Below are 27,271 nucleotides of genomic sequence, written 5' to 3' on the forward strand. Positions count from 1 at the left end.
AATCCAATTTTTGCCCATTATTCCTGGTTTTAAATTCTGTTTATCCACGGGATTTGAGTGTTTCCCTCCCATGTGAAAATGGCAAATTCTGTTTTAGGGATCATTCAGAAAGAACTGAAAATAAAACTTCCAATTGTATAATGACTTTTGTAGCTAGCTACATCTGTTTTCAAAATACTGTGTTCTGCTCTGATCACCACCGTATCCGAGAAAGGATATTGTATTACTGGAAAAGATGTGGAAAAGGGCAAGCCCAGTGATCATAAGACTGGAGCAAATATGGGTGCTGTAGAAATAATGCAGCTTGACACCATTTTAAGTGCTGTAACACCATCCTATGGGAGTTTGGGATTTGTAGTTTTACAAGATCTTTAGCCTTCTCTGCCAAAGAGTGCTGGTGCCTCACAAAACTACACATCTCAAGATTATGTAGGATGGAGCCATGTCAGTTAAAGTGGTGTCAAACTGCCTTATTTCTCCAGTGTAGGCTGAACCCTATGAGAAGAGGTTACAGTGTCTGAGGCCTTTTAACTTATGGGAAAATGGCAGCTAAGGCGGGGTACAAACCGTCAGAAAGAGGTGAGTCCCTAGCGCCTCTCTTTGCTCCAGAGGAGCGTGCAGCAACCTAGCGCCTCTCTTTGCTCCAGAGGAGCGTGCAGCAACCAAAAAAGGAGCACCAGGAAGTGGCTCCTTTTTTGCGGTGCACTTCCGTACCCTAAAGCGCCAGTGACACCATGGTGATGTTGCAACTGCACCACCCTGTTTGGGGGTGGCGCAGCTGCAACGTCACCAGTACGCGCCGTGTCTGGTGGGCACGCTGCAGCTGCGTTGCCCTCATCACGTGCAAGGGCTGCTGGGTGTGTGGGCACTCCGCCCACCAGGCAGCCCTCGCACGTGACGAGGGCGCCTCAAAGGCCCATCTGTTCCGGGCCTATGTTAAAGATACTGTATGGTAGAAGTATATGTATAGTGGGGAGAAAGTGGATAGGGAGAAACTTTTCCCTCTCAGAATCTGGATTCATTCATTGTAGCAGAATGCTGGGAGGTTTTGGACAGAAAAAAGAAAGCAATTCCTCAAACAGCATGTTATGAAACTGTGGGATTCACTGCCACTAGATGTGACAATGGCTGACAACTTAACTTTAAAAACTGTTATGGAGCTATTTAAAAGAAACTGAAAGAAAACATTCTAAGCACATTCCTACTCTACAGTTTTGTCCATGTCACAGAGTGAACTTGCTTTCCTCATAAATAGTTTGAAACTTCTGTACGTGCAAAACGGAAGCTAAACAGATCTGGTTTGCTTGTATTGGTAAGACTGATGCTTTTTACTATGTGTGTGAGGGAGAGGATTATTTACAGAGTTTATGGCCTGTCAAAATTTAGCATCTGGTAAGATCTTCAGATTATTGCTTTGGATCTTGGAAGTGAAGCAGGGTTAACCCTGGTTAGTACTTGAATAAGAGACTGCCAATGAATACCAGGTGCTATAGGGTATACTTCAGAGGAATGAAATGGCAAAACCACCTCTGAGTATTCCTTTTAACATTTTGAAATAACCCTATTGAAATTAATGGAGTTTCCATAAGTAGACAGGTGACTTGACGGCATGTGTGTGTATCACAAGTAGGAAGGTGCTGTTGTATGGAATCCTCCTTCTGGGCCTCCCTAATATAGAGACAGAATGCTGGGTTAGAGAACAATTGGTCTGAGCCAACACAGTTATGTTCTTAAACATCAAAATTTGTGAATATATTATGTGTCTGTGTACCTATCCTCTGTCATCCCATTTTTTTCCAGCTGCTTTTAAAATGTCCTGGTTTCTCTCTCCTTTTCCACTTCCGTTCTTTGTCCTCAGCTTACTTTCAATTGTTGCAATCTGAGTTCAAAGTGCAAAAGTAGTTTGCACCAAAATCAGTAGGGGGGAAGAATCCTGCCCTTCCCGGTAGGTTCAGGCAAAAGCAAACTGCTGCAGCATCTCCTATCTTGTCTGTTCTTCTTCATTAATGACTTTTGTCATCTTGATCACACTCGGGTATTGTTTGGCCACATGTGTCCCGGTTTTTAACTGTGAAATGTTGGAGGGTCTGTACTGTGGAAGTGTGCATGTGCACATGTGCAAATGGTTGAGCAATGACATTGAATAGTCTATACACTAGCAGTGAGGTGTCCTTGCCCATCGTTGGCAGAGGACATTCAGAGCTTGTTCAGGACTAATTTGGACTTTGAGCCCCAAAGATTCCCAAACCATGCAGTATGCACTCTTAAATCACAATAAGAAGCTGAAGGAACAGGTATAGACTCTGCAAGTAAACAGGATATGTCAATTCCCATTTTCCAGACCTTTCAACAGATTCTTTAAATGGATTCAGTGCCTGTGCTCTATCTGCTCTTCCAGTATCAAGCATACACAATGTTTATGTCAGCCTGCATGCTTTTTTTTTGGGGGGGGGGGGGGGGGGGGGGGGCGGGAGAGAGGCCTTCTCAGCAAAATCAGTCCATGCAAAATGAAGGACATTAATTCAGATTTCCAAAACAGATTACCATTGATTCTTTTGAATGAATTTCTAATAGAGAGAAGCAGCTATAAGGATATGATAGTAGAATAATATTTTAGGGAAATCAGCCACTGTGGCATATTCATCTGAGACAAAGGCTAAAGGAGCTGGTTAATGATTTGCATTTTAGTTGTGTAACACTCTCTTTTAATTTTGTTTGAGCTGGCAGTTACTGTCCCAAGCAGTAAATGTGAACCCTGGTGATAATAATTATTTCCTGGCCAGACAACCAGCATTCTGTGTCGACTGAGCATGCTTGGTCACTGGGCAGTTTGAGGGTTCTTCCTTTTTCTTTCTTAAACTTGACGATCTTCCAAAAATTTTATTATGTATTGAAGATCCTATTTGGGCATCATAAAGACAGAAGACAAAGGGAATGTCTTTGCTAGTAGTATACAGTGTAAGAGGTAGCAGTATTAGTAGTAAAAATCATAATGTGTCCCCGTTCTTGCTTTATATTAAGAGAAATGTGCCAGATAACATAAGCTGCAGAGCATACTTGGATATGTGCAGCTCTTTTTCCCAATTTATATTTGCAGTAATAAGCCTAAGTGTCCCCATGTTTTGGTTTCATCTTCCCGTTTCTGGCAATAATAGAAAGTCTTTATGAGAGATTTATAAAGCTTTATGTGCTCTGGGATCTTCCAAAAAGCTCTTTCTTCCATCCTAAATTTAATCTCCTTGGATCAAGCAAAGTATATCTGCCAGGCTTTTTCCATATACATTTCCTGACTTCTTCTGCTTCTGAGCCCTTTTGTTGCTTGGGGCTTGAAACATCAACATCCCCCATCTTCTTTCCTCACTCCCTGAAGTTCAAGTCTCTCTGCTCTTCCATTTCCAGTCTCCAGAAAGATATTTGCCTCATCTTAGAAATTATAAAGGGCTTGTCACTGCAAAAAGCAACTATTTGTTAAGTTCAAAATTCAGTGATACATAATGTGTTACTCTTGAAGCTGCTGCAGGACTTTCTTCTTGCTGTACTTTATTAATCTGAAATGGAAAGATTATATTCTTTTCCCACCTCCAAGTTCATTTTGTGCCCATTTCATTTGAATAATTTTTAAAAGAAGAGAAATAAAATTTATATGCACGTTGTGTATGCTTTTTGACATGGGTATATCAATGGATACATGAATGGATGTGTGTATGCATGTGTTGTTTTCCTTCAAGACATTTCTGACTGATGATGACTCTAAAGTGAACCTGTCATGGGATTTTCTTGGCAAGTTTATTCTGAAGGGTTTGCCATTGTCTCCTCTGAGGCTGAGAAAATGTGGCTTGCCCAAGATCACCCAGTGGGTTTTCATGGCTGAGTGTGGATTCAACCTGATCTCCAGAGTCATAGTCCAACATTTGGACCACTGCACCATACATTTTAGAAATGTATACAGTGGTTTTGTCTGTCAATTTTTTAAAAAAATGTGTGCATATTGTCTAACAATTTTTCTCTCTCTTTTATGAAATGTATGGCTTTTCATGTGCACATTGAATCCTTCTTTATTTATAGTCTCAGAGGTGCAAAGCAGGTAAAGCCATTTAAAAAAAAACCTTGAAAGAAGACATATTAACCACATCTACAGCATCCTGTCCCATTTTGTCCACATCACAGAGTCAACTTGCATCCCTCATACAGAGTTTGAAACTTCTGTAGTTGTAAAACTAGAGCTGAACAGATCTGGTTTGTTTGTATTGGTAAAACTCATGCTTTTGGATATGTGTGTATGTGAAAGGAGATTTACAGAGTTTATGGCCAATCAAAATCCAGCGCCTTGTAAACTCTTCACATTATTGCATTGATCTTGGAAGCTAAGCAGGGCCCCCAGTTAGTACCTGGATGGGAGACTGCCAATGAATACCAAATGCTACAGGGTATATTTCAGAGGAAAGAACTGGTGAAACCACCTATTCCTTTTGAATTTTTAAAATAACCCTATTGAAATTCATTGAGTTGCCATAAGTAGACAAGTGACTTGAAGACACACACATAAAATATTCTGCTGCTGATAGATTTATTTTCATTGAGTAGGTTAACCTGTTCGTTATATGAAGTTGTTTACCCATTTATAAAACACACACTTCATCTTCTTCATGTTTTGAACAGAGTCTGTTTTCAACTGATACTTGCTGCTGAGAGTCTTTAATCTCTAAAAAATTAGCTGTCTGCAAATTAGCAAAAAGGCCATGCTAGCTTGCCTGTCAAAGCTATTTCTTGTGAGTGAAACCAGCATATGCGGTAATATGTCAAAGGGAAGTGAATTAGCTAATGAAAAGCCTTCCCCATGGGAAAGAACATAACTGTGTACATTGAAGAGGACTACCAGTGAAACTGCAGATGAAAACACTCCTTTAGACTACTGAGCCGTTTTCACTGATTATTCAGAACCCATCCAGGCTCATCTTGATATACTGTTTTGGTATTAGGTATACCATAAGAGTGGAATTGACTTGTTAAAAGGTCTTCTGACTTTCCTTCCAGGAAACAAAGCAATAAAATGGGTTGGAAACACCAGTGCTATAACATAGATAGCCACATGGGATGGGGTCTAGCTACAGAAGCATTGTCGTCCCCCCCCCCCCCGCCCAAAGAATTTAGTCCTCCAGGAAATTTTCTTTTTGTCCCCAAATTTCTAGGATTGCAGTGACTGAAAACTTCAATCAAGCATTTAGAAATACAGTGTAGGCAACCAAAGAAAAGAGCCAGGCAAAGATACTAAGGCAGTGATGGTGAACCTATGGCACGCATGCCAGAGGTGGCACTCAGAGCCCTCTCTGTGGGCACATGTGCCACCACCCCAGCACAGAGTTTGCTACTAGAAAGCCAGAGGGACCTGGCACTTTGCAATAAATAAGTGGGTTTTGGGTTGCAGTTTGGGCACTCAGCCTCTAAAAGGTTCACCATCACTGTACTAAGGGAATGCATACACAGCAAATGTTAGAGTTCTACAGGAAGGATTTTCACTGTTTCACTCTCTACAATGCTAAAAATTTGGAGAATGGAAGAAAATTTTCTTTTTGAGAGACAGAATACTTATTTGGTAGGCAATAGCCTCATATTGACCTCTCCCCCATAGCTATGCTGCCAGTGGTGAGGTGTGATGGGAGCTATAGGTTAACATCTAGAATAGTGGTTCCAAATCTTGATTCCTCAGACTTGGGTGTTTGAAATTCAGCTTCTAGAAATCCCAGTCAATTTGACCAGCAATCAGGAATTCTGGGAGTTGAAGTCCAAAACCTCTGGATGACCAGTGTTTGGGAACCAGTGTTCTAGTAGGTCACATGTAAGGAATCTATATACCTTTGATGTATAGGAAGGCCTTATTAAAAACCTTTTTGAGTAAACATTTTCAAAGTCATGGCTAAGGATTATGGCTTCGGTGGCCAAGAAGCAGGCACTGATAAGATCAGATGTCTGGTAGAGGAAAGTCTCATTTGGCTGAACCAGAGCCAGTAACAGCTTCCATATTAATGAGAAAGTGATTCGAAACTAAAAGAACTGTCCAAGGTGCTAAGCTTAGAATCACAGAAGCATAGAGGTGGAAGAGGCCTTATGGGCCATGGAGTCCAGTCCCCTACTCAGTGTCCTAGCTCCAAAATAGATTCAGCACTTCAGATTGCTTCTTTGAAGTTTGGACTAAAACTTAACATGGTTTCACTGCTTCACTGACATGGAAACTACAACTGCCCAAGATCAAAACTAACCTTACCATCCTCCTTTGCAGGACTTTTAGACATTCTTGCCTATCTATGCAGCTGGTGGAGACAAGAAATAAAGTCAATAAAGCCTTAGTGACTCCCAACAATTAGGGTGGCCATCTGTCCTACTTTACAATGGACTGCACTCTCTTTGGACTGTCCTCTGTATCAGTGGTCCCCAAACTGTGCCCTTTAAGAGATTGTGGACTTCAGCTGCCAGACGCCTCAGCCATGTTGGTCAGTAGTCTGGGATTCTGGGAGCGGAAGTCCAAGATCCCTTAAAGAGCACAGTTTGGGGACCACTGCTCTATGTGAAGGGCTGAGTCCAAGTTTAAAGATGCGGAGCCATCAAGAAGGAGGGTTCTTGAAGTTGCCCAGCAGCACAGAATACTCAGGACTCTGCTGGTCCCAGTCTTCCCCAGGAATGTATTATGTTTCTGTTTAAACTGTACGGAATGTAAAGTTTCATTCTATACAAATCAGCAGATGTACATTTTAAGCAAACCCATGTACTTTCTTTTGGGGTCATGCATTTCCTTTTTTGTGGCATGATTCTCTGGTGACATCCAATAAAATCAACGTAAACACTTTGAACGAATTTAAAATGTGAAGCAATAAAAACAATACACAGTCTAAAAACTACCTAACATATTAAACTATCTAGCATGATGACACTTACTATAGGCTATTCTTGCAAGGGAGAGACATCTTCAATGCTCATAAATGCTTCTCTTGCTCTTTCTGAGGGGAAGAGAGGGTGGGCCAATCCCATCAGGCCTCCCCAATGCCACCGGGCCTACCCTTAAGAAACAGAGTCCTCCCTCCAGTCCATCTGCCTTGGTCCAGGCCTCAGAGGGAAAGATGAACTCCAGGACCTGATCTCCTTCCCCACAACCATTCCCTTCTCCTTTTGTGTCGTGTCTTCTTAGATTGTAAGCCTGAGGGCAGGGAACCGTCTAATTAAAAGATCGTATGTACAGTGCTGTGTAAATTTACAGCGCTATATAAATAAAGCTTAATAATAATAATAATAATAATAACAACGACAACAACAAAACCTGATGAAGGAAACAAGTGGCTTTTGTAGCCTTACTGTACTTATAGCAATTGCTGGAGCTTAGCAGAGAGGCCTTTCTGGGCCAAGCCAACTGATAGCAGTTTTGTGGAGGTGATTCTCAGTTGGACAAGAAAACAGCAAGTTCTCCAAAATGTTCTACCCCTTGGCCAGAACAATGGAGGGGGGAGCAGGCTAATTTCTTGATAAGCAATTGGGAAGAATACAAACTATATGCTTGCCCTTAAATTAAGTGTAAAAGCTACAGATTAACTCTCAATCAAAATATAAATGGGATATTCTGAGAGTGGAGCAGGAACGTCCCAAATGGGACAGTTGTTCTCAGGTCATTCCATTGGTTATATTATGCTCTGACAGGTTTTAGTAAATAGTCAAAGCAGCAGCAGCAGCAGCAGAACAAGTAGATTTTCAGACCCCAACAGAACAGGGCCAGCCTTACCACTGGGCAGAGTGAGTGCGGTTACTGCCTGAGGTATTGGATAGTATATGCTGTGATCATGAACGAGCAGCAATTTGTAATTTGTTTATTTTGTTGATGTTGTATTTTTACAGGAATGGGGAGAGATGCTTGTGGAAATTTAATTTAACTGGCTGTGGGAAAGGTGTACCTTGATGTGGCAGAAAGGTGTCATTTGCCGCTTAGCTTCAAACAGCAAAATGCAGTGTATTATTCTCTGAGGTCACCATTTTGTAGAACATAGCTCAAACAGATGTGACCTAATTGGCAGGCAGCTACAGTGGTACGATTAAGATGCAATAGAATAGAAAAATAGAAAAAACAGGCCCTTTCCCCAGAAGATCTACTTACTATATTGCTTGGCAAGCCTTCTTTAGGATGAAACTGTATCGTAGAAGATTAATTTAAAATACTAGTTTCTCTTTAAACAAAAATTCAGTACCTCTGCCTCCATTCCAAATCATTTAGTGAATTGGCTACCAGTGGGATTTTTTAAAAAAAGTTACAGTTCAGAGATTTAGCCATCCCACTTTGACAAATCTGTGTCACTTTGACAGACTAGAATACCATAAATGTGTGTATTTGTGTGGGTAGGATTTGGAGCTGAAAATTAGTAGTCATAAGGAAGGAAAATCCAAGGGTGGGTGGCCTTCTAGATTTGGCCTTCCAGACTAGAACTTCCAACAGACCTAGTCAAAATGCACAACGGTGAGGGGAGTGGCCATCCAACACCATCCAGACAACCCCCCATCCTTGATTTAAACCATCCCACTCTTACCAATTTTCCTTTGTAAATATTTTCTTGAGATTATTTTCCCTCCCTCTCAGTCTGGCTTGGGAAATGGGGTTGGAAAAATTTAAAATAGCCAAGACTTTGGGAGTTTTGGCAGAGCAGAAATAAACAGATGAGAGAAAGGTTAAACACATCTATCCTTTCTGTTTGTTCCCTGACCACTCCATGAGACTTTTTCGCCCCTTCATCTCCCCTTTGAGGAACAAATATAGTTGGAACCACTGGAGGCTGGTGACGTCTATGTTAATGGGGGTGATAAATTTGTTTCATGTTTCAGCCCAGACTTTAAAGAAGCAATACAAGGTGCTGAATCCTACACATTCAATAATTTCAGCATTTTGAAGAGATTCTTTAAAGTTCATATGAAAGCACAGAGTGGATTCACTGTGCAGACACAAACACACACTGTCTTGCAAGGTGGTCCCTTAACACACTGGCATACCAGAGGAAATGCATTACTGGGGGGAAAAGAGTACATGCTTTGTATGAAATAGACAAGTGATACTTTGTGTATATAGCTGCACATTTAGGAAGAAGGGCCATATTTGAAATAGATGTGCCTATTTCATGCATGTTGCTGCCATCATATATCACAAATAGACATTCAGAGACATAGCTGTGTTTGGAATATCAGTATGCAAAGGCATGGAAAGGGATCTTGTAGCAGCTTTCAGACTGAGTGAAAGAAGTTCTAGCCTAAGCTTTCATAGACTTGGCCTACATGTAGGGATGTCATATCCCGGTGGCCCCCGTGACAATCCCGCTTTTGGGGGATCCGGGCCCGCCCTGGCCCGGTTCACCCAAAATCACGGCTTTAGTCCCGGCCTCTGGGCTGGGTGCGCTCACGCGGCCATTGTTGCAGCCGCTAATGCGGCTGGCAGCAGCTCGTGCTCACCCCTCTTGCACGCCTGCGCACGGGGCTTGTAAGGAGCGCTCGTTCCCTAAGCTGTCTCTGGCCAATGGCAGAAGAGCAGGGGCTGGCCTGTTTCCAGCCTCAGTCTGCCATTGGCCAGTGAGCTTTGGAGGAGGAGGAGGAGGACTGGGAGGAGGAGGACCAAGGCCAGGGGGAGGGAAAAGCGCCATTTCCTGGTGCGAAATTCAAGCAAAGATGATGATGTGGAGGAGGCGGGGAGGTGAGTGGCCAGTTCAGGTCTGCCTTGTTTTGTTTTAATTATTTATTAATTATTTTTATTTATTTATGGTATTTATACCCCACCCTTCAGCTAAAAAGGCTATCAGAGTGGCTAATAGTCTCAATCCATATTTATATTATTAAAAATATACAAGTCTACCTTGGTTTTTTATTTTATTTTATTAGTCTCTTGACCAAGTACACACTTCTGAGAAGTATAGTTGGTGCAAGAAACCTGAAATGGCAAATCCACTTCTTGTGAAACCACCTGGACATGTTCAATATGCATAGCCATGTTAAACCATGCTAAGTGTTAAATCCAAGGGGTTTGGTTATGGAATAAGCCTCTGAAATATGCAAAAGGCCATGTTAAGTAAAGCCATGTGAAATGCACAAATGCGCTGTCATGTGTTTTGGAATGGGGAGGGGGGTGGTTTGGCCAGAAAGGGAAGTACATTTCTGCCATCTGCCTAGGAATAATACCAAAATGTCCTCCATTTTGATCATGCCTAAGAAACATGCATTTATATTAACATTTTTTAAAAACCATCCAATTTTTTCGAGTGTCCTCCATTTAAAAAAAAAGTCCTACATTTGAAAATGTTGTCCTACATTTGTCCTACATTTGTCCTGGTTTGGAGGTCCTGAGTTATGGCAACCCTACCTACATGCATCTGAGGAGGTAGACCAAGTCAGGTAGACTATTTGTTCAGTTAGTTTCAAAGGTGCTACAATAGTTCTTGTGTTTAGTTACATTTTTAGAAATAAGGAAAACAGTGGGGGGGAAATAATTACAATACATATCACCTGAGTGGGGCAGACTGTGACCTGTGGGCCTGCACAGTTTAACTGTCCAAGTACTCACCAGTGAGGGGATACTTCATACTCCTTACCACTTTCCCTTCCTGTGGTTCTTTAGTTCTAAACTGGACTTGGGCTTGGCAATTCTTCAAACAGAATTTCCATAGGGAAATATTAGTTGCCATCTGTGCTTTCTGTATTTAATTTTCCTCTGATCTCAACTGTCTACAATAGAAGTAAACAACATACAGCCCTCCAGATACTGTTGCACCACAACTTCCAGAGCCCTAGTCTACATAACCAGTGGTAAAGGCTCCAGGGAGCTATAGTCCTGCAGCCTTTGGAGGGCCACAAAATTGATATGTAATATACTGTTTTTAGATGTTGTAACCTGCCTTGATTCCCCGTGAAAAGGCGAGCCATAAATAAACCATTATTATTATAATTATTATATTTTTTACCTTTAATATTAGTGGAGAAAAGGACATTTCAGTGTGTGTAATTTGCATGACATGCTACAATTACTGAATTTCTCCTTCTTCCAGCTGTCAAAATAAAGACCTGCATTCTGTCACTAACCTGTTGAAAACAACTGAGAGTGTTGGCAGTTCTTTTAAAGTTTTGATGTGCTTCAGCCACCTTGCAAGAGCCCAAGAGATTAAGAAATGGCTATCTCTACTTCTCCCCCCCCCCTGTTGATTCTGTCTTGCAGAAAGAGGCCAGCAAACTCTGAAAAAGCAGAACCAGGGGGAAGAAGAGAATCAGTTGACAATGCAGGGAACAGTTCTACGGAAGTAAACTTTGGATACAGGAGCATCAGCTTTATAGATTGATATCTACTCCACCCATGTGGCCTTGCTCCCACACATAGCACTGCATGTGTGGGCTATACTTGAGAAAGGAAAAAATCAACAGTACATGTGACAAAGCTTTTTCTTGATTCATATTCCATTTTTAACAGTTAATGACCATGACATGAATTTACAAAGAAAACGATTATATCCAATCTGCCAGCTGGACAAACCTTGTATTACAGGATATTGTTGATGTTGTTGGCATCTGTTACTTATCTATAATAACAAAAAGAGAAAGTATGAAAGTGTCAGAGCCACAACTCTGTAAACACTGAAACATAAACACCTAAGGGGACTTTAAGGGTGTCCAATTGAGGACATTTATTCTTTAAAAGTTGTCTTTAAATTAATCTAAATACATTGCAGTATGATCTTCAGTCCCCAGGTGAGACTTCCCTAACCACTGGATAGTTTTGCAGTTGATGCAGTTAAAAGCCTAAGGGAAAGTTGGCAAAAGGACGAAGTTACAAATTTGTCCATCTTTCCTGTTGTTAGAGACAGACCCCTCCTGCAGAAAGCTCTAGCAGTACACCATGGCAGTGGGCATGGCTATGAGTCCTACCTGCCATGCTTCCACTCATGTGTGCAGACACAGTGTGTCTAGCTCTGACAGCTGTGTAACTTCATTTGAAGCCTCTAGTGAATCAAACCAAGGGCTATTCCAACCTATTCAAATCTGGGTGCATTTGCTAGTTTAAAATATTTAAACTTGGCCTTTGCCCTTGAAATCGACTTAAGGTTCTTTTTTGTACAATCATTATAGATCTTAAACATCAGATTTTCCTTTATAAAAATCTCAGCATATTCATTTTTTTAAACCCACATATTCTGATTCATATTGGTTAGTTCCAGCTGGGGTGGTGTGTGTGTGTGTGTGTGTGTGTGTGTGTGTGAAATGACAAAATGAGGGCTTTGCTTCCAAATAAGAATACAGTCGGCCCTTCTTATACACTGATTTTTTATACCCAGATTCAAGCATCCACAGTTTGAAAATATTCCAAAAAAGTATAAATTTCAAATATCAAACCTTGATTTTCCATTTTTTAAAAGGGACACCATTTTGCTATGCCATTGTATTTAATGGGACTTAAGCATCCACGGATTTTGTTATACACAGGGGATCTTGGAACCAAACCCCAGCGTATAACAAGGGTCCACTGTAATTGCCCTCAATGAAATTTTCCTTTGCTCCCTCCAATTTTTAGCATTACTGTGACTCAGAATGTCACTTCAACATTTAGAAATAAAGATTAGGCATCCTACCCCTCCCACTTCACAAAGTAAATCCAAAAACAGAAACAGCAGGCAGAGTAACCACGGGAATGTGAACACAGGGACTATACACATTTTCTGTTGTTATACTTTAAAATATCAATATTTTGTCATATTCTAGAATGCTAGAAACCTGGGATTTGAAAAAAATTCATTGGGGGGCAATAATTCTCATTTGAAGGGTCAGTGCCCTCATTCTGTAGTTACACCTTGGCCCAACTAGAGTAACTGAATCAACTATTGAAAGGTAAGTAAAAATGCAGGGAAATTCCACTAATTTAATCAATATACTCTAGCTGGTACTAACAATATGATTCAGGCCAATATTTAGTTCAGAGAAAGTCTTAGAAGTACTCTATCTGATACAAAGTCAAAAACAAAAATGGGGCTGAGCAAATCCCTTCCAGAACATTTGTGGCTAGTGCTTCTCAAATGTAGGGCTGGTACATGGTTACCTCCTATGATAAGCCATGTACACCAGCAAAGACTGGCCATAAAGTGGCCGAAACTGGTGGTATTCATTCTTCCTTAGGTGTGTAGCTGTGGCATATGCTCACAGCTTCCCAGCCAAAAAAGCAAATATGAACTAGCATAATTTAAGATCTAAGTGATCAGAAAGTATGAAATAATGTACATGCTGAGTATCGATTTCAAGATAGTAAGCTAAGCCACAGACTGCCTGTCATGTCAATTATTATTTGGGTTCTCTGATCAAGGATGTAGAAAATGTTGAAAACTTTCTTGGGAACATTTTAGTAATGGGTATCATGATATCACAACCTGAGAATAATATACAGTTTGTGTATTCTCTCTCTCCCTCCCTCCCTCCCTCCCTCCCTCTCTCTCTCTCTCCCCCTCTCTCATGTTTTCAAGAAGGGCTCATGCCATTAATATGTATATAATCAGAACTTGGAAAAGTTTCTTTTGGAGCTACTATTTAGAGTAGCTATGCTAGCTGGGAGTTATAGTTCCTTCCCTTTCTCAATATTGGATGATAGGGATAATCCAGAGAGGGATATGTTCTGTTTGTAAGCTTCTAAGGTGTGTCTGGCTAGCTGATCTTTCAAATTGCTTCTTCTTATAGGTCTAGAACAGCCTTTCTCAACATTGCACCTTCCAGATCATTCAGCTATGTTGATCAGAGATGGTGTGAGGTGAGGTGCAAAATCTGTGTGATGCTTTGAAGAAAGCTGGCCTAAAAAGAAATGGACAGAGGCTGGCATCATGTGTTTCATGCTTAGCCTTGCTACCAAGGGAGATAGCCAATCCAAGCACTGGCTGTGAGGGGGTTTGGGACAGACAGGCATACCCTCCAACTCTCCAAATTTGACAGAGATAGTCCCAGTTAATCTTCTGTCATCCCACTTTTTCAGTTGCTTTTACAATGTTTTAATTTTTCTCTTCTCCTCTCACTCCCCCCCCCCCCCCACTATCCTCTGATTACTTTGTTTGCTGCAAACTGAGTTTAGATATGATGCAGGGGGGAGAGGAGAGGAGGGGAGGAATCCAGTAAGTTCTGGCAAAAGCAAACTGCTGCAGGCTCTCCTAGCTTGTTTATCCTTCCTCATTAGTAACTTTTGCCATCGTGAATACACTCTATTGTTTCTTGAGCACACTTGGCCTGCTTTTCATCTGTGAAATGTTGGGGGCTATAGACAGGTTTCAACTCAACAGTGGCAGCTGAGACTGCTGTCAGTTCCAGTTACTACAGCATCTCACATGGTCACATTAGTAGCAAAAAATGCCGATTTGAATCCCCCCCCCCCCAGCTTTGCAGCCTCTGTTTCAGGCAACCATCCAAAAGGGCAGGCCTGCACAGTTCTGGCTGTTTAATAACTGTCTGGCACATTTCAATTTCAAGCACAGAAGTTTGTGTTTTGTTTGGCACAGCCCTGGGTGATCTTCTTGGTCCATTAGCTTATTTTGTATGCATTGAACCTTTTGTGCCCTTTTCAGCATGACATGAGGCTACAAACCTGACTTGACAAAGTTCTGCTGTCAAATTGGCAATGGAACATTCTGCATCATTTGGAGTTAGGTGTAATAATGCCACAATGACATCCCAAGAGCGTTGGTTAACTAAGTTGTTTCTGCCTGAAGTTCTGTCTATCTTGGAGAATGGGTGCAGTGTGTTTATGAAAAGTTGAAAAGATCTCATCCAAAATACTGCACTACCTCATTTTCTGGCTGGAACCTTGTATATATTACGGTCAATGCACTTGAATACATTTTTAGGATCTGGGCATATTTCCCATTGAGTCTGATAAGATGCAAGTGTTTAATTAGCTGTGATAACCACCCACTTAGTCACCTTTAGATTTACTTTCTTTTAATCTTTTTCCCCTTCCTTTTCTGTTTTGGCAGCTGGCTTTGAAGAATGCCCTGCGATATTTCCCATCTGACTTGCATGAAGTCCTGGCATTTGAATTTGCCAAAGAATTGAGACTCTATGGACATATCTACATGTATAGGTTCTGTCCCCAAATTGTGATGAGGTAAGAGTTTAAGGTATGCTTTGCAATATAGTACAGTGAACTGCCCATTGCATGCTGAGGCTCAGACTGAAATGCATTATTCTTTGCTTGGGGATGAAATTAAAGTCCAGTGGCAGAGTTATACATTTTGAAGTGTTCATGCTGATCATGAACAGTCTCCATAACCACACAAGGTGAAAGTGGCTGAAAAAACAAACAGCTGTCTTGATCTATGTGGGGTGTGGGTAGCTGTTTTACTAAAGCTAAGAGTTTTTAATTCCACATTAAGGACCAAGCCACTTCAAACTATTTTGCATTACCACAGGTTCAGCTCACAAGAATATATAGTTGCTAGGATTAGCCATTCCCCTCTCCCATCCAGCTGCTATGATGTTAACAGATTAGTTTATAAGGAACACCAAGAGAATGGTAGTGTTGTTGTTGTTGTTGTTGTTCTTGTGTGCCTTCAAGTTCTTTCTGACTTATGGCAACCCTAAGGCGAACCTCTCATGGGGTTTTCTTGGCAAGATTTGTTCAGAGAGGGTTTTCCATTGCCTTCCCCTGAGGCTGAGAGCATGTAATTAAGGTCACCCAGTGGGTTTCATGGCCAAGCTGGGACTTGAATCCTGGTCTCTAGAGGCATAGTCCATAACTCAAACCACTACATCACACTGGCTCTCATAACCAACCTGACCAATCAATAAGTGCTGACCCTGTGAGCTCTGGCTCCATTATAATACTGCTGAAGTCTGACAAAGTAGGTGACCTGCACAGCCCATGGTCTCAGTGCAGATGGGGGGGGGGTCTACCCTGTCCTAAGCATTGAGGGAGATATGGCACCTTCCTGGCCACATTGGGTGGCTATGACTGAATTAGGCTGGCAGCAAGCTAGGGAGAGGGACACAAAATTAGACAACCTGACATGTAAGCCAATTTACTGGTGAGTTTATCAACCAATTCTGCCAGTCTGAGAGTAATTTTAATCTTCTCCTTGTGTGCCTTCAAGTAATTTCTAACATGTGGTGACCTTATCAAAGGATCTTCTTGGGCAAGATTTGTTCAGAGGGGGTTGCCATTGTCCTACTCTGAAGCTAAGAGTGTAACATGCCCAAGATACTCTAGCTGAGGAATGTGGCCAATACTCTCAAAGCATAAGGGTTTCCACGATTCCCATTGGTCACTTCACCACTGCGTAGCTGTGGCTAGCATAATGGGAACAGCTGTGAAGTGTTGCACAGAATACAGCACAGCAGGCACTTGCTTTTTTGAAGTATAGGCCTGGGTGGTATATGCAGATAATAACTCAGGCATAGACCAAGTTAGGGGAGGCTGCAGCAGTTTGCTTTTGTCTCAGCCTACTGGCAAGAATCTACCCCCTCCTCTCCTTCACCCTTCTGAGTTAAAATGGAGTGCAAAATACTTTTGCACTTTGAACTTAGTTTGCAGCAACTGATGTAATCTGAGGACAAAGGGAAAAGTGAGGGGGGCAGCAGCTGAAAAAGTGGGATGCCACAGGATTAAGATTGTCCCTTTCAAATTGGGACAGTTGGAGGGTATGCCAATTAGAACAGTCACATTAAATCAACAGAAATTTGGTAAATCACATTACTCATATAATTTCCATTTGATTTAGGGAGTCTATACTTGTTGAGATTAACAATTTGATTTATATCTATAATTCATAATCTTAGCATTATCTGGCTGGTTCCATTTGTGAGCATAAAACTAGGCACTAATATTTCAAAAACAAAATTAAAATGGCTTTCTAACCTGACAATACTACAAATTTTCCTTTTCCTCCTGATATGTTTCATCAATGGCTATGTGTACATGAGAGCAAGTCCTGCTGCTAAAACAGTTAGAGCTACAAGTGGTTCAAACACAGGATTTGAAATCGGTCAATGGATAACTGATTATTTTACTTAGCTGGCCCAGTTTTTCTTCCTGAATGATTCCCCATATGCAAATAGAATCTAACCATTCAAACCCATATGGAAAGGCAGCCGTTTTTATCAAGAAGTGTGATATATTGAAACTAATAAGCATAACTACTGATAGACTTTTCAGACAGCTTTCAGATTCATGGATAACAGGAATGACATTTTATATCAGATTAATTTATGTGGTGTGAACGTGTTTTGATGGGACCCTTAAAATATTGTCAATAGTGTGTTGAGTATTATACTGAATGAATTGTTTTCTAGAACAGTACTTCTCATACTATCTGATACAAGGGACTGACAATTATTTTTCCCCATTGTGCCAGGGGATTGGCACTAATTTTGTGCCCATTGGATACAATGTTTGTGTTTTTTTCTGGGAGACTTGCCAGGACTGGTAGCCAATGGCTCAGAAACTGGAACTGATCCAAACATTAGTGCTGTCTTAGAAGATGATTACTATAAATTTAAATAGAAACTGTAATTTTATTTCAGGATTTTATTGTCATTTTGCATATGTTTTATAAACTGTCATCAATGGTACCCTCAAACAACAAGAATCTCTTTCTAATTTACGCTGTAAATTAGAACCAAAATACAATTCATTAATTATATTAGTTCAGGAGTAGAGAACATGTGGAGCTCCAGATGTTGCTGAATTGCAATGCCTCACCAATGGCTTGCAGTTCAACAACATCACACAGGGCATATGTTTCACACTCCTACATTAGACCAATTGTAACAGGAAAAGTGAGGTGACAAAATAAGGTGACAAAAATAAAGTGGCAATTTTTATCTGATTTTACTCTGAATTTACTTGAGCTTAATTAATTAAAAATAAAGTGAAATCTGCAAATGAAAAAAGTATGGGAATATGTGTTATTTTTTAAAAATTTCAGAGCTTACCCCATCCAGCAATATCCTTGCAAAACAATTCAAGCTGCGGCAGTAATGCACATGATTATGAATAATCTAGACCCTGCAGTGGCACAGGTAAGGAACATTCAATCAAACCTGAGTCCTGGAAAGAAATGGTAAGGCTGATGACAATCCATTGGGTTTTTTTAAAACTAGCATTAGCCTCAGGTTTAGGGCTGTTGCCTCATGGAACACATGCTAGAAGACAGTAGTAAAGCAGTGGAAGAGAGAGCTGTGTTCTACATGACAAGTCCTACACCCTTTAAGCTAGCCCATTGCCTTCAGGTGCAATGTTACAGAGCTGAAGAAGGATTTACAGTAGTTGCCAGTTCTATTGGCTTCTGTGCCTGGAATGGTAAAGAAGTGACATCTTGTTCTTGCCTCTGATACCTGGGATGAAATTTTACAGTAAGTTTCCAGACTCAGATGTAAACTTTCCCAAGCCAGGCATTCTCTCCATGCTTAGGCCTATGGAATATTTTGCTTGTGAGGGGAGAAGCAGACAGGGCTAAAGGAGTGGCCAGAGCCCCAATCACCCCGAGACCAGATGCCGTGGTCCTGAGGTTGCCCACCATCATGGTCCTTAATGGACTGTGAAAAGGAGCAAAAAGAAATCACACCTTTCATGGCCAGTTTTGGGCTGCATTTGGTGGCGCCGGTGCAGCCTCCACTTGGCCTTAGAACATGCATCATGTGCACACCCCACCCCCAGATCGATGCAATGGTGGCCCTTTGGGAATGTCTGTTGGAGGCATAAGACACCAATTAAATCAGGGCAACTGTTGGGGGTCACGTTGGACCCCCAGTGGACTTTGGAGGGCCACATTCTCACTGCACCCACTGCAAAAAAAATTATAAAGTTTCTGTAAGGATTTCTGAAACATTTTCTATTTTACAAGCTGTTTTACAGCAGTGTTAAAATTCCTAGGGCTAAACCCAACTGCTAATGCCAACTAGAGTAGATCATTGTATCAGTGAGATTCACATTAGTGTTGATCTACAATTCACCAGCAGTTCAGTGTGTCTATTCTAATTGGGACTAGCAATCAGATTTAACCATATTAAATTCATATAGTTCCTCTGATTTCAATGAGATAATTTAACTTAATTGAACAATTCTATCATTTTTGTGTATGTTTAACTAAAAAGGGCACATTTCATTATTCTAAAAGATAATTTTTATGTCGTGTTTAGGTAAATGTACCATATCTCTGTATTATAATATGAAATATGTGTGGATGAAATAGTCACTTATCTCTTATCAAGCAGAAATACGGAATATGCTGATCACCATGGCCCTTATCACACGTGAAAATTGGAACTCTAATCTGAAGCCATTCCGAAGTGAAAGGGAAGCAGAGTCAATTCAAATCCAGGCAATTCATGTGATTAATTATCTCACGTGAAAAGCGAAATTCTGGTCATTCCTGAGGCAGGGGCAAAATAAATTACCACACCATACAGATTCAACTATTCGAATTGGCACCCTTGCGCATGCTCAGTGGGGCTCTGGATGCTGTCATCATTCCCTGCTACCTCCACTTGCCCCCTCCTTAGCACCAGGATGCAGGGGTGAAACAAGAGGTGGAGGAGGAAGCAGAAGGATGCAGGAGGCCACTGGGGGCAGATCGGATCCCAGACGAGCCCATATTTTGGTTTTCCTGGTGGGAGGGCTTGGGTTTCTTCTCTGCTTTCCCCACTTCTTTTGGGGGGTTGGGCTCCCTGAAGGTGGAGGGCCCCTTTCCCTTGTTCTTCTTGTTTTGGTTCCCTGGCTATCTGGTCCGCTCGTTGCCTCTCCCTCTCTCCCAGGATTTAGGTGCCAGCTACCTACCCTTGCCTCCATTTGGTTCCTTTGTTTGCCCCTCTCTCTCTCCTTCTCCCAAGCGTTTGGCGCCAGCTCCCCCTTTGCCTCCATTTGGGTGCCTTTGGTGGCCTCGCTCTCCCTCCCTTTCCCAGGCATTTTTGCGCCAGTCTCCTTGTGCCCTCCATTGGCTCCATTGGCTTCAGTCTCCCCATAACCTGTAAAGGAGGAGGAGAAGGATGATCAGGACGCAGGGGGCCAAGGGGGGGGGGGGCGAGATTGGGGTGATCTTCCATACCAGACCAATTTGAATTGAAATCGAAGTGAGCTTGGAAACAATTTTTGTGAGTTCACTTGTTACCGGATTCACAAAAATCAGGAGTCACTTTGGATTGACTGTAGAGCTGCTTCAGAACTGCTCTCCATAGAAAGCAATCATGTGTGATAATACATCACATTTTAACATAAATTCACATGGTTGGACCAGGAATGACTTCAGATTTGAGCTGCAAAACCCGTCATCTGATAAGGACCCATGAAGAAATTATTTTGAAATCTTATAGAGCAGCACTTTTCAAAATACATTTTTAAAATATGCCTTTGCAGTTTCCTCAGGAACTCGTAACCTATGGAGGAAATGGACAGGTTTTCAGCAACTGGGCCCAGGTATGCTGTTGATATACATTTTTTTTGCCATGAATATTGTAAAAAATTGTGTTCACACTCATATTTTACACATGTTCTTCCCATTCTCTTGATTTATAATCAAAATAAAAGAGCATGTGAGTGGATGGGAAAAAGCCCAGTCTGTTTACCTGCTGGCACCCTGAGCTACTGCTCTGAGAAAGCTACAAGATGGAGCACAATATGATGAATACTGAAGGGACCTCAGCCTTTCCTATAATTCAAAGATCTGCAGGAACCCTTGCACAGCAAGACAGGAGAGTTTCCAAAGCAATGATATGGGATTAGAAGAAAGCCAGAAGACTCAATCTCAGCAGGCTTTGTGAGTGAATGAGAAGAAACAGTTTAACTTGTGCAGCATTTGTGTTATGTGCATAATATCCTCAGGAGCAGTCACCACCAGGGCAATTTTAGATGGACAGGGCACACAAAAACCACTTCATGAATTCAATAACTATGTCAAGGGTGGCTGGGGGGGGGGGGGTCTGCCCTTCAGGGTGGTCCTGTCAATTTTGGTCACCAGATATTGATGTTAGGGATGGAAAGAATATTTGTTATTCATTCCCAGATTGAAAAACAGGGGTCCTGACCGTTAGGAAACTGATTGATAAAAATAATAGACCTGCAAGAATCCTCCACAGTTTTCTCCCTGTCATGCAAAAGTAATCTTGGCCAGAATTTCCTAAGGCAATTATGAATGTGTAGCCCAGAGTTACATGTTTGTGACTGGTTCATACTAACAATACCAATGTATTCCCCAGTTACTAGGCAGCTGCCACTGTGATTAATGGGGTCTGTTCTCCTGTTGATTAGGAGTGTGTGACTGTGAACAGTCACTGATGTCAGGGGGAACTGTGGCAGGGACTTGGCTTTTGGAGAGCACTCACAGGAAGGGTGGAAACATCAGTCAACTGCTTCTCAGTTGACTGGAGAACAGACCCCTGTTGACTGTAGCAGATGCTGTCTGGTAAGGGGAGATTGGGGAGGTCAGACTAGGAAACACTACGTAGCTATATAGTGATTATGCACTAACTCCTTAGTGAATTCTGGCCATCTCTCTCTCTCTCTCTCTCTCTCTCTCTCTCTCTCTCTCTCTCTGATAGAGTTACAAAGCTTGGTAGATCAGGGGAGAGCTGTGGATGTAGTATATTTTTATTTCATCAAGGCTTTTTGACATGTGAAATAAATAAATAAGTGTGCCCCCCTCCCACCACCACCAGTAGACAGCATTATAATTAGGTGAATTTGTAATTGGTTGACAGTCAGACCAAACCCAGAGAATACTTACCAATGGTTGCTCTTCATTCTGTAGAGAAGTGACTAGTGAGGTACTTGAGGCTTCTGTTCTGGGCCCAGTGGTTTGTAACATCTTTATAAATGACTTAGATGATGGAACAGAAAGCCACTTATCAAATTTGCAGATGACATCAAATTGGGGGGAAGTCCAGAAGACAGAATCAGAATTCAAAATGACTTTGACAGATTGAAGAGCTGGGCAAAGATTCATAAAATGAATTTTAAGAGGGGTACAGGTCAGGTACTCCATCTAGACAGGAAAAATGAAATGCACAAATATAGGATGGGTGATAACTGGATTGAAAGCAGTGCATGTGAAAAGGATTTGGGGATCTTAGTAGACCACAAAATAAGCATGAGTTAGCAACAGCAGTAGCCAAAAAACCAATGCAGTTCTGATGTGCATCAATGCAGTATAGTATCCTTACTGAGGGAAAAATGTAGTGCCACTCTATGGCAAACTTCTGCTGAACAAATCCTGCCAAGAAAACTCCATGATAGGGTAATCTTAGGGTTGCCATATGTCAGAAACAACTTGAAGACACACAACACGTGTGTGCGCACACACGCACACACACTATCCTGCTTTGGTCAGGCCTCATCTGAAATACTGTGTCCAACTGTGTGCACCACAGTTCAAGATAGATATTGGCAAGTTGGAAGGTATCTGGAGAAGGGCAACAAAGATTATCAAAATTCTGGAAACCAAGTCCAATGAGGAATAGTTGAGGGAGTTGGTATGTTTTGCCTGGAGAAGAGTAGACTGAAAGGTAACAAGATATCTGTCTTTAAATATCTGAAGAGGTGGCATGTAGAAGATGGAGCGAGCTTGTTTTCTGCTGCTGCGCATGAACTATCTTTGGAGATCTTTAAACAAACAGAGGTTGGACAGGCTTTAGTTGCATATTCTTGGATGGCAGCAGGCTGGATCAAATGGTCCCTATAATATCTTCCATATCTGATTCTGTGATTCTGTTTGAATATTCTGAAATGTTCTAGAAAAATGATTCTGTGTAGAAAAATGTAATTTCTTATGTAAAACCTATTTACTGCACAAAGAACATAGTTTTTTCTGTTTAGAAAAAGGGTTTTGTAAAAACACCATTTGTTTTTCTATGCAGAATAATTTTTTCACAATATTTTGGGATGTTGGAATATGGCAGAATACTGTGGAGGAATGCTCACTTTCTCCTGTGACAGGGACAGATCTACCAGAGTTTTTCATCATTGCATGTGAGGGTGAAATAGTCAAGGATTTATATCCTTAATCATTGCTATGCTCCTTTGATGGATGTCTGTTTGACATTTGTTTGAAAGAGTTTTTTGCATACAGATCAGAACTGAAAAAGTTGGACTACAACTCCCATAATACTGTAGCCACTAGCCCTGCTGCCTGGCTACATCCAGAAGATGTAACATTTTAAATCTCTGATAGAGATGCAAATTCACAATGAGGAGTGATCTTGATTGTGCCCCATCATCTCACATAACTGTGTTTCTTTCCTCCAGTGCACAATCCCCCACCCTAGGTTCCCCATCTGAATTGTAATGTATAGCTGCATTTTTGGAACATAGCTGGCAAATATGAACATCCTTTCATGTATACTGTAGGGATATGAAAATGCAAAATTCAGCCCCAAATTGTTTGAATAGATATTCTGCAGATCTTGTCCCTTTTCTTAGAAGCAGATCAGCTTCAGATGGCAGGCCAGAGTCCTCTGCATCCTTTGCATGAAAAAGGGAGGAGTTGCAGTACCTCTTCCCAGCCTCTAGCAGAACCACCTATGCATTATCAAAATGGGGGCAAAACACCAACAAAGGGGACCAAATGAGACTTGAGATTTGGATGCTTTCAAACAAACTAGAATAATAAAAATGAATGTGTGACCCTGAGCAAGTGCAGAATACACTTGGCTCCTAAACACAACAATTCCTTGGCCCATCTGAAAGTAGGATTCTCAAGTTCCCAGGCAGAGTGGAGCCCTCTCAGCTTTGTATCTTTCTATAAATAACCTCTGTGCTTCCAAAAGATATAAAGATTTATGCCAAACATGCTTCTGTACCTAGTGTGCCTATCGTTCTTTAGGGTGTGTGTATTGGGCTTTGCTGTGAAATACAGGCATCACGACATTTGGAAACTTGCTATCTGTTCCGTTGCTCCAGCAGCCTTGTTCAGCTCAGATATGGGTATGATATTGAACAAAGGTTTCACAGCAGAATAAACAATACTTCTTTGTCACTGGTTACTTAAGAACACAAATCGGATGAATTATTTTATTTAGTTGTGATAAGGACAGTTTGTTCTCAGTACTTGGTGCCATGTAAAAGAGACGTTTAAAAATTAGTTATAGCTGTAGCTATTTTGTTTTAGCTGTAGCAATAATATGCCTTATAATGTTATTTTTGGTGTTTGTTATCTATGTTGTCCCTTCCTTTTTTTTCCCCTAAGAGGGTTACTGAAGAGCATGTCTTGGGATGAAATTCCACTATCATCTTTTACCAAGGCCTGGGGCCATCTTTGAATCAAACAAGCCAGGCTGGTACTCCCCCCCCCACCTGTCTCTTTTTGTTATTAAGAAGCCCCAATACTTGTTCTGTCTAAAATAAACTAAGCTATTTTATGACATTTATGTTCATCATGCTAAATAATGATGAACATTATTCTACTAAATACCAGGGAGAATTTTGCCACTTATAAATGCAGTTCAAATGGTCATGTCTTTAGTTCTAAACATGAACATCATGTGGGATTAAGCCTCACTAAACACAGTGGGACACTTCCAGTTTTTCACATCAGCCTTTTGTCATGGTGCTCAGTTATCACTTTTATCCCATTTCATCCTCACAGGAATCCTGTGAGGGAGGTGGTCCATGGGAAGCCTATGAGCTTCCTACTTGCATGGAGATTTGAACCTTGGTTTCTGGACGAAGCTAGATGAGATGTTAATATGGACTAGAATATAACATGTCCTGTGCCTCTGAAGAATACCTAGAAAACTGAGGTGTTTCAGAATGAATGTAGCAACTAAACTATAACCACTGGAGTGGTTACAGGGATTGTGCTAGGCCTGTTGTACACAACAGCTTAACTGGTCTCGTTCCATGCACCATTAAAATTTTGGGTCATGGTCTACCTGGACCCAGGTTATCTGAAAAACTATATTGTCCTGTTGAAGTCCACTCAGGTTTTAAACCTTTGATCAAGGCCCTCTCTTTATGTCCCACTAGTAACAACTGGTTGCTTCTGTGTCTATGAATCCATCCTGGGATTTAGTCCAAATGTTAAAGGAGCCATCCTTTCCTAAAAATAGGTTCAGGCTGTGCAAATCAGCAGGAAAAGCCAGGTTGGGGACAGAGCTGGGGTGTGGCATCCATATGGCACACACCCCAGCTCCAGCCCCAGGGTGGCATGATGCCACACCCCACACCCCATGGCGTGTGGTGTCAAAGTGCTCCTCTGGCACTGTGTTCACATGATGCAGCGCCAAAGGAGCACCATAAAGCCATGGTGTCACAGCTATCGCACCCTTGCAGGGCACAAAAGGCCGCTTTTTGTGCCTCTTCTTGCGCACTCCAAAGGCCAGATCGGGGTTGTGGCATGGGGTTGCCGCGGACCCAATCTGGCTGTAAAAGGAGCAGCTGCAGGCCACCCCTTAGGAGCGGTCTGCACAGCCCCTTAGCTTCTATTTTGAGGCCATGGACAGCTCATTTAAGGTTTCAATTAAAGGCCAGGCCAGGTTCACTACCATCCTTATGTAGAAGCCACCAGCCACCACTGTGTCCCACCAACATCTGGTGTGCAATTGATGAGACTTCAAGAAAGAGGGAAAGACTAAGCTTTATTGATGGCTGCTCTCATGTTCTGAACCTCTTTATCAGGAGAAGTCCATCTAGCCCATTTTTGAATCAGCAGGCAGGGTTTTTTTTTATAGTTTTTTGTTGCTTTTTCAGGCTATGTGGCCATGTTCTAAAAGATTTTCTTCCTGGCATTTTGCCAGCATCTGTGGCTGGCATCTTCAGGGGTGTTTTTATTTAGACAAGATTTGGTCTTGTTATTACAGTTTCACATGCACACATGCACTCAAAACTGCATCTATAAATAGAAGATAACCAATTTTGGGGGCTATGAGAGTCTTACACCAGTCCCACCACTGTCACCAAATGTGAGAGCCTCCACTTGTACCACACCTATGGCACCAACTGTGAGGGCCTTCTCGATGCACTTATGGTTCTTGTGCAAGATTTTATTGATATAATCCCACCACTGGACACACCTACCTCTGAACTGCCACATGTCTGCAAACTCCATTCCAGTGCAATATCACCACTGTAGCATTCATAGAGGCATAAACGTATAATATAAAAATTAATTTATTAAACAGAAGTTCAAAATACAGTTAAAATATTACTTATTTAGCACATCCACATCTTGACTCACCCTAACTGTCATCTCTCTGACTCTCATATTCCCAACTCTAACATACTTGTCTCTCTCACTCTCTTAACTGATGTCCACCTAACCTTTTAAAGATCCCTTCAAACATCCAGTGAATCACCAGTCACTCCCACCATTGCATACTCTCACCCCTTCCCAACAATGAAGGGGCTACTTCCATTTTCAAAGCTGCTGTAGGAGCAGAGCAGTTTGGAATAAACAGTTCTCAGGGGAAAATATGGGAGAAAGGCAACCTCATTACACACCCCTGCATCCCACGTTGATTCTGCATTTCAAATGATCTCGCCCTAATTTTATGGAAAGTTGGTAGTGGGAGTGATTCAGTTTTGTCACATTGGTCTGCTGCCATCTCATCTCATCTGCCCCATAAAAGCCAGTGAATCCTGATTGAAGATAAGGAAACCCAGCTTGTTGTTTTTCCATTTCCTTCCCTACTCTAGTTTTGGCTGGTGATGCACTATTTGTCTGAAATGACTGAAGAGCAGACATTAGTCATGTACAGTGGACATCCTTTAGGACTTTTCCCTAGCCATCGCAATGCTCCTCGATTAGTCATCACCAATGGCATGGTAAGCGCTCACTGTCAGTTTATCCTGTTTCTTTGTGTGTATGTGTTAGTTATCTCCACACTGTGAAGTCAAAGGCTTTTATGGACAGCATCCATAGTTTTTTGTGTTTTTTTCGGGCTATGTGGCCATGTTCTAGAAGAGTTTATTCCTTACGTTTCGCCAGCATCTGTGGCTGGCCTCTTCAGAGAACATCTTCAGAGAAGCACACTATTTGTTGTGGTTCCCTGCACTGACTTTAAGTGAACCTGATAGGGTCCTGCAGCACTTTCTCTCTGATCCTTTGACCCTGGTAATGCAAGGAAGAGTAGAAACTATCCCTCACCCACAGCAGCACTATAATGGGTACTTTCTTGTCTCAGGCTGTCTCTCCCCCACCAGATGGACAGGGCATTTTATTCTTGGTCTGCATTTTCCCCTTACTTTCAGGGCAGATGGACAGCCATGAAAAGCTGAAAACAGAAGCTTCAGAATGTGGCATGAACAGGATAGATGGAATAA

The 27,271-nt window shown here is 41.6% G+C and overlaps 1 protein-coding gene across 1 annotated transcript in view; it reads left to right on the forward strand.

Annotated features, from left to right (window-relative positions):
• The window catches only part of UROC1 (urocanate hydratase 1), an 82,680-nt gene that overhangs the window by 1,136 nt on the left and 54,273 nt on the right, over nucleotides 1–27,271 (forward strand). The window contains 4 exon segments of the mRNA XM_042451798.1: nucleotides 15,000–15,130; nucleotides 17,949–18,042; nucleotides 20,375–20,434; nucleotides 26,645–26,773. Coding sequence (XP_042307732.1) covers nucleotides 15,000–15,130; nucleotides 17,949–18,042; nucleotides 20,375–20,434; nucleotides 26,645–26,773 — 414 coding nt within the window.

The sequence above is a fragment of the Sceloporus undulatus genome, chromosome 2, assembly GCF_019175285.1.
Source record: "Sceloporus undulatus isolate JIND9_A2432 ecotype Alabama chromosome 2, SceUnd_v1.1, whole genome shotgun sequence".
Lineage (NCBI taxonomy): Eukaryota > Metazoa > Chordata > Lepidosauria > Squamata > Phrynosomatidae > Sceloporus > Sceloporus undulatus.